Source organism: Triticum urartu, chromosome 2A (assembly GCF_056163025.1).
Source record: "Triticum urartu cultivar PI428250 chromosome 2A, HENAU_Tu73, whole genome shotgun sequence".
Taxonomy (NCBI): Eukaryota; Viridiplantae; Streptophyta; class Magnoliopsida; order Poales; family Poaceae; genus Triticum; species Triticum urartu.
In genome coordinates, this window is record NC_141874.1 from 696,726,582 (window position 1) to 696,745,347 (window position 18,766).

The 18,766-nt window shown below is 45.4% G+C and overlaps 1 protein-coding gene across 1 annotated transcript; it reads left to right on the forward strand.

Moving 5' to 3' along the window:
- The first annotated feature begins 1,618 nt into the window (after window positions 1-1,618).
- PEX22 (peroxin 22) lies at window positions 1,619-6,064 on the forward strand. The gene is made up of 9 exons (XM_048703327.2): window positions 1,619-1,925; window positions 4,250-4,480; window positions 4,562-4,609; window positions 4,708-4,764; window positions 4,845-4,946; window positions 5,168-5,233; window positions 5,337-5,438; window positions 5,518-5,640; window positions 5,812-6,064. Exons 1-8 carry the CDS (start codon window positions 1,767-1,769, stop codon window positions 5,629-5,631), a joined length of 879 nt encoding a protein of 292 aa, XP_048559284.1. The 5' UTR covers window positions 1,619-1,766; the 3' UTR covers window positions 5,632-5,640; window positions 5,812-6,064.
- The last annotated feature ends 12,702 nt before the right edge of the window (window positions 6,065-18,766 follow it).

Genomic DNA, 18,766 nt, shown 5'->3' on the forward strand with positions numbered 1-18,766 from the left:
TCGCTGGAGCTCGACGGGGAGGCCAGGGACCCTCGGGGCGCCGCGGCGTTGGGTGGCTCTGGTTGCTGAGGCGGCGGTGGGCGAGGGCGGCGAGCGGCGGCTGGCTTTCGGCGACGGCGGCGGGCGCGGACGGCGGCGAGGCGGCGCCGGCGAGAGGAGGCGGGCGGCGCGGCGAGGGCGGCGTCCCTCGGGCGGCGGGGCGCGGCGATGGGTCGGGAGGGCCGCGCGCGGGCTCTCCGGGCCGGCGGCGGAGGGAGGCGGCCAGGCCAATGGGGAGGCTCCACGTGGCGGCGGCGGCTTTGTCCGGCCGGAGCGGACCTGTCTGGCGTGGCGGAGGTGCGGGGAGCTAGGGTTAGGGGTGTATTGATCCGAAAATTTCGGGGGAGTGGCCTTTTTATAGGTAGGAGGAGCTAGGAGGCTCCAAATTGAGCACGATTTTCGGCCACGCGATCGTGATCGAATGATCTAGATGATGGAGGGGGTTTAGGTGGGTTTTGGACCACTTTGGAGGGGTGTTGGGCTGCAACACACACGAGGCCTTTACGGGTCCTTGGTTAACCGTTGGAGTATCAAACGAAACCCAAATGGCACGAAACTTGACAGGCGGTCTACCGGTAGTAAACCAAGGCCGCTTGGCAAGTCTCGGTCCAATCCGAAAACGTTTAATACCCGCACACGAAAAGAGGCAAAAGGGGACACCGGAGGACATAGGAGCGCCGGATTGCAAAACGGACAACGGGGAAAATGTTCGGATGCATGAGATGAACATGTACGCAAATGAAATGCACATGATGACATGATATGCAATGCATGACACGCAAGCACCTGACAAGGCAACAATATCGAATAACTGAAAGACACTTGGCACATCGGTCTCGAGGCGTTACAGAACGAGACAGACACACAGAAAGAGAGAGAGAAAGAAAGATGTCATGTGGTCCTATTCCACCTTACAGTGTTGACCTGATCAAAACCGTGCCAAAAAAGTCAAAATCGGATTTGATCGAGGAACACTCTTTCTAGGAACTATTCTACCCGATGTTAAAAGTTAAGGGACAAAGCTTGCATCAAGAAGCGGTCAAAACCGAGTTTGACCAAGAAATATCGCTGTCAGGGACTAACCATGATTGGTATGAAGAGTTGAGAGACAAAAATTAAAAACAAGTTCAGAAAGCCTCACTTCTTGATAAACCGAGGGAAGAAAAACGCACTTTAGGGACATGTACAATGGTTGATAAAATAGTATTATCTTTAGTCTTACATACAATGGTTGATAAGATAGTATTATCTTAAGTCTTGCATGTAATCAGAGATGACAAGAAAACATGTCTACATTGAGTCATCTCTTAGCCTTATCTTCAATAACTAGCTATTCCTAAAAATATAGTGAGACATATTGTACTAAAAGATCATCTTTTATCTTCTTTTAAATATAAAAAAAGACAAAAAAATTTCTTATGAATTATCTCTTCTTCATCTTATCATTAAACCACGTGGGGCTGTTAAAATAGCATCATTGTACATGCTTACCTGCGAGAACGAGGTTTACCACGCCAGGTCGTGACAAAAACAACAGCACGAAGCAGCCGCTTTCCCCTTCCTTCCGTCCCGACATCTCACAGGTCACACAGCCCACCCGCCCCCTCCAACCCCACCCCAAATTACACTTCCGCCCCCCGCCTCGCCGCGACCGACGAGCGCCTCGGACTAGCTCCTAGGGTTTGTCTTACCGAGCCGCCCGTCCCCACCCCGTCTCGTCGGCGGCGATGGCTTCGGAGTCCGCCGCGGCGGCGGCGTCGGCTTCGTCCCCGGCGGCGGCGCGGGCCGGGGGCGGGAAGGACGATGAGCTGGCCGATCTGGTGCGGCGCATCGTCGACGTCCTCTCCCGCTACTCCGATCGCCTCCCCTTCGACCTCGACCGCCAGGTTTCCGCTCGGATCTGTGGCCTCGGTCCCGTCCCGTCAACTGATGCGTGAATGATCTGTCGGTAGCACTACTGTAGTACCTCGTAGCTGAGGAATTCCCTTTTGTTGGTGGCCTGACCTCCAAAGCTGCTGGCTCCATATTTGGGGAAAGGCTGTGCTTCTTAGATGTGTATAGGCCACCGGGTGTTCTGCTGCGCAAGCTATCACTGCCTAGGTTGCGAAGCATCGATTCAGTAATGTCTTGTTAGCTGCTGCGCAAGCTTCAGGCATGTTCATGGTGGGGGTTCGCAGGTGTTCACTGTAAAGCATGGCTCCTATTGTTCAGGGTAATGCGTGATCGGTTTCGGCCAAAGGTCAGGGGATTGCTGTGGTCCTTGTGATTTTGATGTCTCCTTGGCTGAAAGAATCAGTCACTACTGCTATATGGGATTGCCGGTTAGTCAGACAGATGCAAACTTTCGGATGGCCACTATGTGTACCGCTGTGGGCAGATAGTGATGGGGTGTTTTTTGCTATTCCTGAATTTAATATATATTTAAGTCACACTGCCAAATGGCAAATATTCTTTAGTTGATAGAATATGATGTCCTAGATCAATAGAGCATACCTATTTAACCCCTTCCATTCCGGACAGAATACCTGATCATTCTTCTTTAGAACAAAAACAGCACGCAGCAGCTTGCATTCCGTACTGGCCATAATTCTGGCAATTCCAGCCAGGACACTGCAATAGCGCAGCGGCGAAAAATTAACAACAAACAGTTATCTTCTAGGAACAGCAGATTAGCTTGATGTTTTTCTCTTTTCCCATTCATAGTGAAGGTGGAGATTAAGTAGAAACAGCGCGCAAAAGAACACAAAATTGGAGAAGTTTTTAGCCTACAGGAGGGGAGCTGCCATTAGATAGAAATCTGTAGGAGAGGAGCGGGTGCACTGGATCATACCTTGATGCTGAGTCTGAGAGGCGAAGGAGTCAAGGAGCCCACCACCGGTGAGCTACTGAATCAGGGAGCATGGCGGTGAACTGCTTCTGTAGCCTGAGGGGGGGGAAGAGACGAGGAGCCCACCACCGGCTTGCCACGGGCGAGCTATTGGCCTGCTGTTGGAGCCTGAGAAGGGGAGGGTGCGGGAAGCGCACCGCCATCTTGCGGCCAGAGCACTGCTGCTAGAGCCTGAGAGGGGGAGGAGGTGAGTAGCCCACCGCCGGCTTGTCGCCGGTTTGCCTGCTAGATCTGGTGGCGCCGCCAATAGTGGGTACAGCAGGGAGGAAGAGGATCGGGAGTAGAGGCTGGACACAAGGGATGGGGACAGGCTAGGGTTGCCTGCTAGATCTGGTGGCGCCGCCAAGAGTGGGTACAGCAGGGAGGAAGAGGATCGGGAGTGGAGGCTGGACACAAGGGATGGGTACAGGCTAGGGTTAGGATATGCCCCTTACTCAGCATTTGCTGGGCCGGGCCGGGCCATACAAGAAAGGATCAGGGAAGCTTCTGAAATGTATCTGAATTAAGACACTTTATTATTACCATACTCACCGATACTCCACTGATATATATCAGGAATGTATCCTTATCAGATACAGTATTTGATACAGACACGCTGGTTGCCGGACAAATCGGTGCCACAGAGCGAGGTGGTACTATTGTCCTGAGGTTCTACTTTTACCGAGAGCCAGTATACATGGAACATTCGACCTGTTGCTTTGTAGGCTTCGCTGTTCCCTTGTTGTAAACATGCTAGACCAAGCTACCATTAACCCTTTCATCATTTTTTTTCATGTTTTATCTTTCTTCTAATTATATGACTTGTGTCTATAAATTGAATACACATTAATTAATATGTCCGTATCGAAATGGAATGCTCTGGTAATGAGACATTCTGTTTCAAACACCAAAGCAACATAAGTAAGCACTTCACGCAAGACATCAAGACCTGTGACGTCTATAATTGCAAATTTACACTGTTTGAACAACGATATGATTCCACAAAGTATAAGTGCTTGATGCAAACAGTGGACTGATCAGTGCATTGTGTGTTACTTGGCTAGAACAAAAGGATACATCAAGTTTTGTGGGTTCTATAGTGCTAAGTCCCTGACTCCTGGTTGCCAGATATGTTATTTTGAGTCCTGGTTGCCAGAATTATTGAAGTACTTCTTTCATTTCCTCGTTTAGGAACTTCGCTTGCTTACCACACTTGCTGCAATTGCCATCACAAGTTTTGTAGGTTCTCAAGTGCAAGTCCCATGACTTGCCATTTTTATGATATGTTATTTTGAGTCCTTGTTGCCAGAATTATTGAAGTACTTCTTTTGTTTCCTTGTTTAGAAGCTTCGCTCGCTTACCACACTTGCTGCAATTGCCATCACAATTGTATTTGCCTGGAAACTGTTGAGAGCTCCTCCAGAGCAACCTCGGAGGCAACGGAGACGGGATGCTCCATCATCTAGCAACACAAGCAGTAGATCACAGCCAGGTGCTTTGGTCGGAACGGATGCCTGCTCATCGGTAGATTCAAGAGCACATGAAGCGATCAATCAGCTTTTCCAACCAGTAAATGTAGTGCTTCCTTTGTTTATTTCTAAATAATGTTAATGTTCAAATAACCCTTAGGTTGATAGTTGCCTGTTTCTTCTTCAGCTGACTCTTGAGCAGCTTGTCAGGCATAAACTGAGCGAAGGGCGAAGGGTACTGCGCAAACAACTGCTTTTAGTGTTGTTACAAAATTTTAAGCGTCCTGTTGGACCAATGCATGTGTTTCACTAATGTGGGAAGAACTGTTTCAGGTTACCTGCCGGTTACTTGGTGTGATTTTGGAGGAAACAACTCCAGAGGAGCTCCAGGTGGGCAGAAATGCTTCAGCAAATTTTGCTATTTTTTATTGACTAACTGACGAATTCATGGATGTACTGTCTTTCTTCAGAATCACGTTACAGTAAAACCTTCTGTTTTGGAGGTTCTTCTAGAAATTGCAAAAATTTGTGACGTCTATCTGATGGAGCACGTTCTTGATGATGAAAGTGAGGTAGGTCTTGAAAGAGCCCCCGTGTTCTCTTGTTACTTTATTATGTTGTGCACCAGTATACTTCCATCATCATATGCATACCAAATAAAGTTTTCATTTCACTGCAGCTCGTTGTTTTGGAATTTAGAGTTTGCATTATTACAAGTATGTGCTTCATTACATAGTTTAGTGTTTGGAGCAGACCATTTTAACTTGACCCCCACACATTTGAATTGATGCAGGAAAAGGTACTGTCTGCCCTAAGTGAAGCTGGGCTTTTTACCAGTGGCGGTTTGGTGAGAGAGAAGGTAAACTTCATAATAAGACCTTGGAGACAGACATTTATCACTGCTTTAGTTTTGGATATATGGAATAGGTGTTTGAAATATAACTCTTTGCTGAAATCTGTAGGTTCTCTTCTGCAGTACGGAAATTGGCCGCACCTCTTTTGTCCGGCAACTGGAACCTGACTGGCACATTGACTCGAGTCCTGAAATCGTTCACCAGTTATCTGTAAGTCACAAATGCACCAATGCAGAGGTTTGATTTGCTATCTCCATTGCAGAGGTTTGATTTGCTATCTCCATTGCAGAGGTTTATCAAGTATCAGCTGCACATTTCGCCACAGCAAACAGAAAGGGTGTCACCCAATGTTTTCAGCTCTGCAAGCTTGGAACAGTTCTTTGGAGGCCTTGATCAGAGATGACAAAGTGAGGTACAACAGGAACTAACATACAGATCTACATGTGCATTTGCATGTTTTTATGAAACGAAATAATTGGTTCGACGCATCTTATATAACCAAAGTGAGAGCTCAAGATAACAGAAAATACATGTACGCTTCTACCTGAAAAGCTCTTATGTTTTGAATGTGCATAATTTGCAGGTCAGACTCAAGCGAGCCGTGGCATGGTGAGAGCGCAGAGGAACATCATTGTTCAATTTATTTTCTTGAATGGTGCAATTCGTTTTTCTTGTATTGTGTGTAAAAGTCTTGTTGTGGCTAGTACTAAACTTGTTCTGCAATGCCCCATAAGCTATGGATAGAAAGACAGCGCCTGTAGATTCATGTATCAACATTGTCCCTGTATAACCAAAGTAAACAGCTGTCAAGATGATGATATGTATTTTCACAACCAGCACTAGCGCTCCGGCAAAGATAGATGATATTGATGCCACCCCTCGACCTCCACAGTTCTAGGGTCTGGGCTGCATCGTACATGTAGCCATTCTTCTGACAAAATAATGATTCAAAAATACCCCCTCCGTTCCAAATTACTCGTCGCAGAAATGGATGTATCTAGAACTAAAATACATCTAGATACATTCATACCTGCAACAAGTAATTCGGAATGGAGGGAGTAGTATTTTTGTACCTCGAAAGAATCCGAGAAATGTATACATATTTTAATATGTGGTGTAGAGCAAATACAAAGAACAAAATGGGCTTCTTTTAGCCTATACAAAACATGTTATTTGATATATACTAGCAAAAGGGCTTGTTGCAAGATTTTTGTTTCATAATTTTTAATGGCAATGACCATATTTTGCTGCATCACAAAGATACACTAGTGCTCTCAATTTCCTGAAATCATGAACACATTTTCAAATCATAAACATTTTTTATACTCGTGCACATATTTGAAATTGTGAATATTTTTCAAATTCATGAACACATTTATAAATTGTTGAGCATTTTCTAAAATAAAGAACATTTTTTAAATACATGAACATTTTTTAAATACATGAACATTTTATACTATTTGAAACATTTTTGGAAATAAATTTTCTTGAATCGGTAAACATTTTTCGGAAATTGGTGGTACCATCTGTTAAATTCATGAACATTTTTTGGACTGAACAAAATTTTTTTAAGGAACATTTTTGAAATGCATGATCATTTTTTGAATCAGCGGACATTTTATGAATGAATAAACTATTTTGTAAGTCCCGAACAGTTTTTGAATTTTAGGATATTTTTCCATCCATGAACTTCTTTTGAATTGGCAAAATTTTCTGATCAATTTCATTAACATATTTTAATACACAATTTTTTTAAAAAAATCATGAACATTTTTTATTTCCCGAACATTTGTTTCCAAATTGCAAACATTTGTTGTATAAGCAAACATGTTTTTACAAAATTGTGAATGTTTTTTGAATCCACAAACATTTTATTTCAAAATTCTCATTTTTTTAATTTTCCAAACCTTTTGAATTCCAAATTATTTAAAGTGGAGAAAAATTTAAAAAAATAAAAAACAGGCCGCCCGGACAAGGGCCGGCCCAAATAGAGGCGCTGCGTCTTCTCCCAGCGCGCAGACCACAGTATAGGAGGTCCCTACTGCATGGGCCGGCGCAGGCAGGGGATTCCCCTTTTGTGAAACGTTTTTCTATCACTTATAGGTGACACTGGTGGGTAATATCTTGTAATTTTGGGGGCAATTTTCATGACATACCACCAGAAACAATAACCCTTTATTATAAGATTAGATATAGGTATACATTTTTACATGGAAATACACACTTTTTAAAATTATATATGAACATGTAAAAATGTTTTACTGAATGTCTGAAAAATTATAAAAAGACACATGTTCATAAGCTTGATGGGTTTGAATCGTTCGATGGTTGAATCATTGAATGAGCCCGTGCGTTACAACGGAAGAAAATAACACACACTCTTAATCCAATAACCATCACTCAAGACCACAATAAGTCCACGTCTATTATTTTGGCGAGGCATCACATTTGTCTTGCTGCTTATCCTCCTCACTCTTGCCGGTGGTGGCCTCAATATTCACACAAATAAAAATATGTTTCGACATGATTAATTCTCTCTCTCTCTCTCTCTCTCTGGCGCGCGCGCGTGCGCTCTCTCTCGCTTTCCCAATGAGAAATCTGTTATTTTCTTCTGCGAGGTTTTTTCAGGGGTGTGCATGTGTGGTTATCGATGTTTTCTTTCATCTCTATATGTTTTACTGGGTGTTTGTTTGCAATTCAGATCACCACGGGTAAAAAAAGGGACCGTGTGCCATAGCGTATAAGTTTGCTTTCAAAATAATATTTAACATGTAGAAATAACATCATATTCAGGTTCTACACAATTTCTAATAAAATTTCCTACATAACATATTAAACTCGGAGTGATGGTTTAAAAGATATGGATAATTTAGAAACATATTTGTTTGACTTAAATATCTTCCAAAATAACATTTAAAAAATATTTAATAGGTAAAAATAACATCATATCCAGATTCTCCATATTTTTCAAATAAAAATTAATATATAACATGTTCAAAAATCAAAGTTAAGGTTTAAAAGATATGGATAATTTTAAAAAGCATTTGTTTGATTTAAATATGATCCACGGGGAATTACCTGAAAATTCAAGGGGGTTTCCGAAGAAATGCAAAATAACGGTTTGGTTGTGACTTAAGTATTTACTGCGGATTAATTCACAAAAAATACAGCGTTTCTTTTTGCAAAATTATGTGACGGATCGTTAGAAGCACTATTTACTTTATTATTATGTAGAGATATAAGAGTGTCCACTCGCAAAAAAAGAAAGATATAAGAATGTCATTTTGTCAATATTCCATTATATTTTCAACATCAAGATTTGGGTTTACCATTGAACTTGCTATCTGTGAGACAAATATATGCATATATGCATACATGAGATAAGGGATATACCTGATTCGTATATCCGTGGGGCAAAGATATCCACCGTATTTGGGCATAAGCCTTTTTGTTTCGGCAAAATCGCTAGGCGAGCAATGACACTCAATTGTTGTATGGGCATGTCCGCCTAGAACACGATGCATTTTAGTTTTTGGTCACAATAATAAACTACTTTTAAAGATGAATTGACATGCAATTATTGTTCTAGTTGTTTGATCACAATATGATTTCTTTTAAAACAAATTCGCCTTAAGACATGCACTACAATCTAGTCACATCATATATAGACAAAATAATAAGAACTTCTTGAATTATCTACAACATTTGCTCATGAAGTAACACCAGCATGCTATAGTTCCTTCCTCCCCCACTTAATCTTATTTCTTTAAAAATTTGCTTGTTATATAAGAAAAGAAAAATTATCATAGTGTGCCTGGAGGGAAACCCAGTCAGTTATTACGAACAAAAAACACATCACTTTGGTGATCCTCTTGTTTCCTATAACGTCTTGTAAAGCACCTTCTCTAGTCCTCCTTCCGTGGACCATGCACAACTCATGGTTGAGATTGCTGTCAATCCATTACTCTTTTGGAATATGTTGGAACTATGGGAAGGAGTGGGTCCAAGGTCTCCTGATCCGGCTCTGAATCTCTGATGGGGCTGCGGTGCAAAAATGCTAGACATACAAAGATTTACAAGCTTTTACAAGCTCTTTCCATCTAACAACCAATCACAAACCTCTCCCCCCCTGATTTTCAGGGAAGTGGGCCGTCCCGCTCACTTGTTGATCAATAAAAACTAATCCACCTGTAAAAGCCTGTAAACTGTTTGTACGTGTAGCATTGCCGGGCTGCGGTGAGCCGGATCCATGGTTGGTGAGCCCAAATCAGCAGAAGGCGGCGCCTCATTCTCTATGGCGAGAGATCCCTGAAAGTCAGAGATTTTTCTATGATGTGTATGGTGTTTCGACATGCTGCAAACATTCATATATTTTTGTGCACACGCAAGTGATATATTGTTGCCTTTTGTTGTTTCTGCATGCTAGATGTGTTTGTCTTTTCATGATCCGACCTATTTTTGAAAGAGCTGCCACAATCAATGGGGTTCCGGTTGCATGCTTTTTTTATGTGTGTGTCAAAAAGTTGGAATGTTTTTCTCACGGTTTTCAATTATGTCAAGAAAAATGTTGCAAATAACACACAACATACATGTTGCATGTGCAGGATTTTGGTTGCATAGATTGGATGGCTCATGATCCGGCTTAAGTCCAATCCAATGGATGGGTGGCAACTGATTTTCCAACAACATCAGAGGACGCCTTACAGCAAGGATAACCAACTGCTAGATATATCTTAGGCCAATGTTATTGATAGCTAATCTAATAGTAATATGTACATTAATTAACTATAGGTATGTACTACTTACTAATGCATGACCTATTTTATTCTCACAATTTTTACGAGCCCGTGTTGCATTTTTTTTAAGAACAGCCCGTCATGCAGCTGCCTACGTCCCACCTCTCTTCTATATCTCCGTTCCCTTTTTCCAACTCAAAAAAAAAATGATGTGGCAACTTGCGTGTTAACATCATCATATTTATGTGAATCAATCAATGGTTGGATGGTTAGAAGGATAATGGTATATCCAGGCACCAGTGTTCAAATGCTGAGTGAATTGCCATCCCGCACGCCACCGCCCTTCCTTCCTCCTGCCAGCTGACGTCGTCGCCAACGGTGTGTGCCCCTCCAGCTAATGATCCCAATTTTGAGACGCGTCGCTCGCCGCCGAGATCCTGCACGCGCCACCCCCGCCTCCTCCCATCGGTGGACTGACAGGATGCCCTCCTCAGCGGCCGCTCTAGGCATGAGGGGGGCTGTGTTGGCGGCATTGGCTCCTAGATCTGTCTATGACGGTGGAGGGGAAGCACGGCGGGGGGACCTCGGGTATGCCCATGATGACGTCACCTATGAGAGAACAGAGGGAGCTCAGGGGAGGAAGAGGAGAGATAACATAAAAAGGAGCGGAGGAGGAGGTCAGGTGGCACGACGGTGCGGGGTTGCTTGCCGCCCCGCCGCCCGTAACAGGAGCTCGTTCACTGACGTGGAAGCAACAGCTGCCACGGGAGTTGGTTGGAGAGGAAACAGAGACTAGTCGAGCTCGTTGACGCGCTGCAGGGCGCAACCGACGCCGTCCCACACCGACGGAGCAGTGCGAAACCCTTTGATTATGCGAGTTCAGGGACGCGCTGCTCGAGTGTGCAGACTTAGGCGTCAATGTAGGTTTTCTGCAAATTACTCTTCAAGTGCTAGACTTGATGTTGGCGCTCACATTTTCCTAGCTTTATTCAAGCCTTTCGGCAATGTGCGTTCAATGGGAGAAAATATTCTCGTCGACTGCAAAGACGTTTGTAGTGACTTTATCAATCTCAAGATGATGTGCCGGTTTAGTCTCTCGGAGATGTCATAGGGGTAGATAGGGTGTGCCTACGTGTGTTCATAGAGGTGAGTATATATGTGTATGTATGAACGTCTACATTCGTACTGTGTTAAAGAAAATCATCATATCTATACTCGCTCTGAGTACATGACTATGTCAAAAAGGAATATACAGTTAATTTAGTTACCTTATTGAAGCAAACCTACAAATTTAGTTGCCTCATTCATGCGAACCCTAGTTTCTAGTACAACTGGAATTTTCGATTGCGTTATTAAAAATGGAATGTAAAAGGTCGAGAAAGCGAAGGGGAAGCGGCGGCGACCTTTCCACATTCCGCTCCGTAGAAAAAGGAAGATCCCAACAACGCTGGCTGTAAATACCGGCGAAGACGCCCAAGGAAAGGGACCACGACGGCGCACCACCACCTCCAAACCAACCAGAAACCCCCACCATCCTCCGCCTCCACGCTCCCCCAAACAAAACCCCCAACCATCTCACCCCCTTGGGAGCGCGGTGCGGTGGGTCTCCTTCCGTAGCCGCGCCGATGTCATCGCCGGCGGCGATGGCGGCGGCGGCCCGGGAGCACGTGGAGAGGATCCGGCGCGACCGCTACTACATTGGCCGCGGCGAGCAGAACCCGCTGGCCGAGGACATGCACCAGGCCGTCAACTACCTCAGCCAGGAGCTCTACTCCAGGGATGTCCACTTCCTCATGGAGCTCGTCCAGGTGACGAATCTCCCTCCCCCTTTCTCGCAGTGTACATTTTCTACTAGGACTATATGATTTATTTACTTATGATACGCACACAAATTTCAAGAAGAAAGTGTATGAATCAATCAAATTCGTCTCCACGATTGTGAATTTGTGGTCTTAATTTCACACTTGCCTACAAATTATGAGACAACTTAGTACCTTACCACTCGGTCGATTGGTGTGGTGCACAGCCTCAACCCAGTAAAACAAACCAGTACTGTATGTTTTTTACCCCATCTATTTGGATTGTAAAGAAATGGATATCTATGTGTCCATCGGCTACCAAAGGCTTATTCAAAGTAGGAACCGTCCTTTTTCCACCAAATTTACCTTTGGACCCCTCTGCATTGCTAAGTGTATTGGGAACTTCATTGTTGTTAGAAATGCTTCTGTACTTGTGAAAAAGATTAGATTCAGATTCAACTTAACATTTTAGTTTGAAGGATATTTCCACCCTTTTAAAACCTTCTCTTGAATACTGAGGTGATCCATGCAAGCAATTTACAAAAAATAATTGTTTAGTTCATGGCTTATTTTGTTTTGTTTTGTTTTGTTTTTTATGGCTTATTTAATTCACGAAAGGAGTAAATTACACAAGTAATGCATGCTTGTAATAACTAATGGAAGACTAATCTTTCTTACTTACAAATATTGGAGTTGATGATGAGTTCACACGTGGGACACCACGAATTGATAAATGTGCTTCTACTTATGTGAAATCAGCAACCCTTCCAAGGGACATAAGTAAAGAAATGTCACTTTTTCTTGGTGTCAGACCAATCCCAAATAAAAAAATACACTGCTAGCCTTATATGATATTAACACTATTTTAAAAACACACATTGTAAATGCAAATATGTGGATCCAACTCAAAATCATGGTCTTTTTTTCAATCAGATCTATATCATACCAAACAAACTGCAATTTCAACACACAATAGGCATTGTCCTACCTAATCCAGGATCCTGTGCATTTAACTTGCTCATGCCATTCTGCCATGTTTCAAAATTAAAAATGTTGTCACTAAAAATCCTGCAATAAACCTACTATGGTCGCTTAAGATTCTCCAATGACTGCAACATGATCTTTTGTTATATGTTGGCTATTTTCATAATAGTGAACCATGCAATAGCTGCAAGACACTATCATATTGTGATGATCTCCTGAACCAAAGGTAGCTCCTCGCCTTTCTTATGGCTAAGTGGTAATGCACAAACATTGTGCTAGTAAACTTTAATATTATCACCACATGAAAGCTAACTGAAATATTGAATGAGTAACAACATATATGACATAAAGCACAAGCCATACTGCAAGCAAAGGCAAGCATCCATCAATCAAGTTGTCACGTTTTTTCTATTTCAACGATTTGGACATGTTAGTACATATTGCGTAATTTTGACCTAGGCCATTAGAACAACATTGATTTCTTTAGACCAATCAAGCTCTTGCATGATTGACATATCATCAAGGGACCATAAGTAGTTAATATTGATTTCGTTGTAAGTGCTAGGGGTGGAACTTTAGCCAACAATATGAGAAGAAATGTCCTCATAAAATATTCGGCCAGTAGAACCGCAGTGATTTTTGAGTAGACACCTGACCGCATTCATTTAAGTACATAGCTTGCATTTCTAACATCGTCACCTTTTGTGTCTAACTTCATAATCGAACTTGTCCCAAGCGGTACACCAAGGATTTTCTGAACAGTGGTTTATGAAACCTTATTACCCTTATTCTCTTGTTTTAACTTGAGTAAACTTATTTTCATCCTACGTTTAATCCACCCGACAAATTAAGGCTTATGTGTGGACAAATCCCCAATAGTGTCTAAGTACCCGATTCCATACTTACTCACAAAATCTTCTACTTGGGTATAAGTATTCATTATTTTTTTAATCCTTGTTGTACTGAACTGGCTCTTGATGCCTACTTCGCCCATCAACTTTTCCTCCATGGTGACAGATGACAGCCCCTGAAATCATTAGAAATTTGACCCTCGTAACACTGCAATAGGTAGTGAAACCACAAAAGGGAAAAACTAGGAGTTCTTTGAAAATTATAATCCCTAATTTTGTGTTGAACTACATGTGTACGAGATCCTGGAAACATGTACGTGTTTTGAGATAACCTATTTTGTTCTGTGACAACCAAAGGTGTGTCCCTGTGACAACCAAAGGTGTGTCCATGGCTTTACATAATATGGATCATGCCTTTTTTGTGACTCCTATGGCATGTACTCTCTTCACCGACACCATGCTCACAAGGGGTTGGGGTTGCCTAGTTAAGAATAATACGGAAGGGCCAAAGTTTCCGTGCACACAATGAATTCTTCATATTGCTTTTTAGTGCTGCAACATAGTGGCGGAGCTGCAACAACAAAGCTGGGCAGGCTAGTAGAAAGGATAGCCCATTACTTGCGGAGGCTCGAAGCTTGTAGGAGTCCAAAGACTTGACCTTGACCTGAACGTCCTCCTCCTTGCGGAGCGAGAGCTCGTCCACCACCACGAGCTTGCCGAGGATATGGGACATGTGACGAATGACGCGTTTCGACCTGGCAATGTCCGAAAGGCCAGAGACAAGGATCCAAGCCGTATCCAGGACAACCACCGCCTTGGGGCCGTGGATCAGCTTCGAGATGTCCACCACAAGTTTGTTGAGGGCGAGCGTGATCTGGTCGCTGCGGGTGCAGTAGTTGTGATCTGGTCGCCTGCCAATCCCACTCGCAGAGGCACAGGTGGTTGAGATCCGCCTCGATCATCTCAGGGGAGGCGACGCCTTCCCCCACCACCGACACAATCGCGAGGAGTGAGGGGTGGGATGCGGGATGCTGAGCACCTCGATGTGAAAGAAGCCTATCCCCTCAATGCCATTCCCATACATCATCAGTTCCTCGGGCATCGGGCGGTCTGGGCAAAGAATAGCGGGATGGCCCGGGTCTTTGCAGAGGTAGCAGCACGGCGGGTTGGTGCAGTTGATCCGGCTGTGCCTAGAAACCTCGCAGTTGAAGCATGGCGGCCCCAAAGTTCTTGAAGGGCCAGCCGCCATGGCCTCGCCCGCACCCGAGGCTGGGGCTGTAGCACTAGGTGGCAGTGGGGCGCCTGGAGCACGGCACGGACCACGACGACGTTTCTTCTTAGCCCCCTGACGACCCTTACCATGCCCGCTACCAGCGGGAGGGAATTGAGGTTGGCCGGGGGAGCAGCGTCCGGGGCCATGTTGCGAGGAGGGGGCGAACGTCCGTCCTGGCCTCCACGCATCGGCAAGGGGGAGAGGTCCCGCTGCTGGCTTGGAGACCCCCGAGACTAGCACCACTTATCAGCCCGGGGAGGGTATCAGGTAGGCTTGGGCATTCGGTTACTCGGAAGAGTTCGGTTCGGTGCTTCGGGTTATTTTAAATTTCGGTTTTGAGAATATGCTACCCGATCGGTTAGGTGAAAAAGAGATAACCGAGGGTTCGGTGCACGAGAAATTCGGTTCGGTGCTTGGGTTGACCGAGTAGGACCGAGCTGGACAACTCCGCTGGGCGCTAGCTGCTGGACAACCACCGCCGCCCACCAGAATTGATTGCAGAGAAGTGCAAGATAGGGAGGCATGAGGCAGCAGGGGGCGAGCGCATTCTCTCATGGGGCATCGTGCAACTAATAAAGCTGATGGGTAGCAACGTGTTGGGGAAGAGGGAGGAGACGACAAGCCTTGAGCATATCCAGGAGAAGGTGTGGGGCCTGCGTCTGTTATTTTTTTTAGCAAAGCCTGCGTCTGTTTGTGGCTGTGATGAAAAGTAAAGGCTGAGAAAAAATGTCGTCTACTTGTTTGATGGGCTAATCGGCCTAGTTGGATGGGCTTTAACTAATATAATACTAAAATACTTTGGTTTATTCGGGAGATTTGGTTAGTGGACTCCAGTGACCGAATTCACCGAACTAATTTTGGTTTTTGTTGTTTGCTAACTGAACGAACAACCGAAGCTTCGGTTCTCGGGTTTTTCGGCTTTGGTCGCGGTTTTTTTGACTCCGGTCTTCGGTTCTCGGTTTTTATGCCCACCCCTAGTATTGGGAGAGATCCCAACGGCCCTTTCGTCCCGGGGATCGGTGCGGCTCCGGCTGGCGGTCGGCGCGCGCCGGTGAGCGACGGGGTTCCCGGTTGGAGAGGTGGCGGTGGAGATCTTCGTCGTGACGGATGACGTTCGGAAATGGGCAAGGCGGGTCGTGGCGGTCCTCGAGACGGTGCTTGGCCCGAGGGCCCTCTTCACCCCAGTCCCGTGGCATGGCCGGAGCCGCACCAGGGAGCATGGCAGCAGTCGGGGAGGGGGCGACGACAGAGGGGTAATGAGGGGCGGCGAAATAAGAGCAGGGGTCAGCAGGGTTTGTGGCGGGGGATGGGGATGGATCGGGAACCTGCATGGGGGCTGGATGAAACCCCCACCCGACCGCGGCCCAGGAAGGCCCATGGAAGAGGGGTGTGGGGGAGGTGTGGTTGTCCACGAAGGGGTGGGCCGGGGCCCAGTCCGCCCCAGGGCGGCCTGGGCAAGGCCCAACGGCTAGCGGCCCAGAAGCGTGAGGCCTAGCGAGCGGGCCGCGGCAGCCAAAGGGAGGGTTTCCCTCACCTGAGCCGCCGGCGCCGCCGTCACCTTTGTAGGGCTGGCTAGGGTGAGCCAAGGCCTCCTAAGGGGGGAGATGGGCGAGCCAGGAGTCCTGGAGATGCCGAAGGCTGCCATGAATGGGCGAAAGGGGGAGCGACGGACAGCCGCGAAGGCGCGGGAGGTGGCCGGCCATGGCACCGGCGAGCAACTCTGCGAGCCAGAGGACGGCGGCACAACCACACCCCAGGTGGACCTGGCCGCCCCGAGGTCGGAACGCCCCGCGACACCCCACGCCGGAGCGCGGCAGCGGCGATCGTTCCTGCTCCTCAAGGCGGGCCTCAAGGTGGGCGCTTTGGTCAACAGCCGGGGCGGGCTTGGCGGCAGCTCCAGGCGGGGCTCGACGCGGCAAGCAGAAGGGCAGGAGGTGCTCGGGGCAGGAGTCCGTGTAGAAGGCGCAGCGCGTTGCACGACGGGGCGGCCCGCCGCGCGGTTGTCTTCCTCAGCCAGGTCCGCCCAGCGGAGCCGCTCCGGGGCCGGCGAGGGGGGTGGAGGAGGCGGCTCACAGAGAGGAGAGGTAGCGGGGGACCGGGCGACGCGAGGGCTGGCACCGGAGAGGAGGCAGAGGGCACGGCGAGGGCGGCGGCGGAGCCGTAGTTGCCGCCAGTGTCGCAGGAGCCTGATTGCATTTCCTTCTTCCCTGGTACACCATTCAAACAGCCGTCAACCTTTCGATTCATTTCAACGGGTTGTCGCCATGGAGTAAGAGTTGACGTGTTAAGTAGGCATATCCAGAGTCAGTTTAGTACATAAAGAATTCAAAAAATAATGAAAAAAACTTGCACCTAAGTAGAAGGGGTTTGTGGAGAAGTATGGCTTCGCGTATTTGGACACCGTTGGGTGTTTGTCCGCATGTAAACCTGTTGTCGAGGGGATTGTGCATAGGATGAACCCAAGTTAACTCTAGATCATACACGAAAACAAGGTAATAAGGTTTCATAAACCACTTGTTCAGAAAATCCTTGTATCGCCTAAGGCAATGTTGATTCTGAAGTCAGGCACGGGAAGCGATCATGTCCGAGAGCTGTGAGCTATGTACTCGAATGGATGTGGTAGGGAAGGTCTTTTTAGAATAAACAAGGACGGAGAATCTTTGAGGAGGACTTCTCTTCTCATTTTGTTGGCTATAGTTTTCACCCCTGGCATCTACAATGAAATCAAACTTGAATACTTGTGGTCCCTTGAAGATATGCCAACTGTTCAAAATCTTGATTGGTCTGGTGAAACTATTGATGTTTTATTGGCCCAGGTTGAATTTCACAATATTTACTCTTTTTTTCAATTAGTGAAACAGATAAACGCCACATCTGGATTGGTGAATTGCTAGTCTTTGTTTACAGCAAGCTTCTGTTTTATGCCATATTTTTCTTGCAGTAACACTCATTTGATATTTTAGTTAGCATTCATGTGGTGAGAATAGTAAAGTCTATTGGTTTTTCCTTAGTTATTACGTGCATGCATCACTTGCACACCACAATCTACTGCAAGGTGCCGGTCCATGTCGCAAAGCATTCATCGTCCCACCTTGCCTTTGTTTCCTGATAACCATCCAATGATTGTGGTGTACTCATATATTCTGCAAACAACACCATTTAAAACAAACATGAGCGAGCAGTAATGAAGAATTAATCTTGTGTTCCTGCTTTCTATATGATGGATTTAGTGAACAACTTTAAACAACAAGTAAGTGCATAGTTGTGCTTGCATGCCATATATCAGTTAATATTTATGATAATATGGTAAATAATGATAAGTTGATAACGTTATATTTACTTCTAATAGTAATATGAATAATGGAAAACTTGAATTACATAAACTGGATAATATACATAGTGATGGCAAACCATATCTTTTCAGATGCAGGGACTACGTTTCTCTTTCTGCCATATTCATCATCATATGTGTAGGTATATAGCTTTTCATGTTGAATAATTGCTTCAGCATTAGACCATCTTATGCATAGGATGGCATGAAATTCCATAAAATACTTAATTTTTAAATTTTCCTTCTAACTGCAATTCAGAAGCTTGCTACTAGGACTGGTGAAATGCAACAACAATTTGCTGAACTAGTGTTCCACTGGATCTGCTTGTTTTCTCAATCTTATTTAGCCAACAGATATAAGTGCAATTACATTATGTCGCTTTCTAAGGAACCTTTCTTTGATGTGTATGTTACAATTAAGACTAGCAGAATCGCCATGTTTCACCTGTATGCTCTCCTGTTAGTGAGTAAATTTTAGTGCCATATTTTAAGTTTAATATTTTCTTCCTCTGAAACTAGAATGCTGAAGATAATGAGTACCCTAGCAGAGTAGCGCCATCTTTG

What these genes read in the sequence shown, in the direction of transcription:
- PEX22 (XM_048703327.2), top strand. Translation starts at nt 1,767, where the DNA reads ATGGCTTCGGAGTCCGCCGCGGCGGCGGCGTCGGCTTCGTCCCCGGCG. An exon ending in CAACTCCAGAGGAGCTCCAG is followed by an intron (nt 4,765 to 4,844) that starts GTGGGCAGAAAT and finishes GTCTTTCTTCAG; the next exon opens with AATCACGTTACAGTAAAACC. An exon ending in AAATCGTTCACCAGTTATCT is followed by an intron (nt 5,439 to 5,517) that starts GTAAGTCACAAA and finishes TCTCCATTGCAG; the next exon opens with AGGTTTATCAAGTATCAGCT.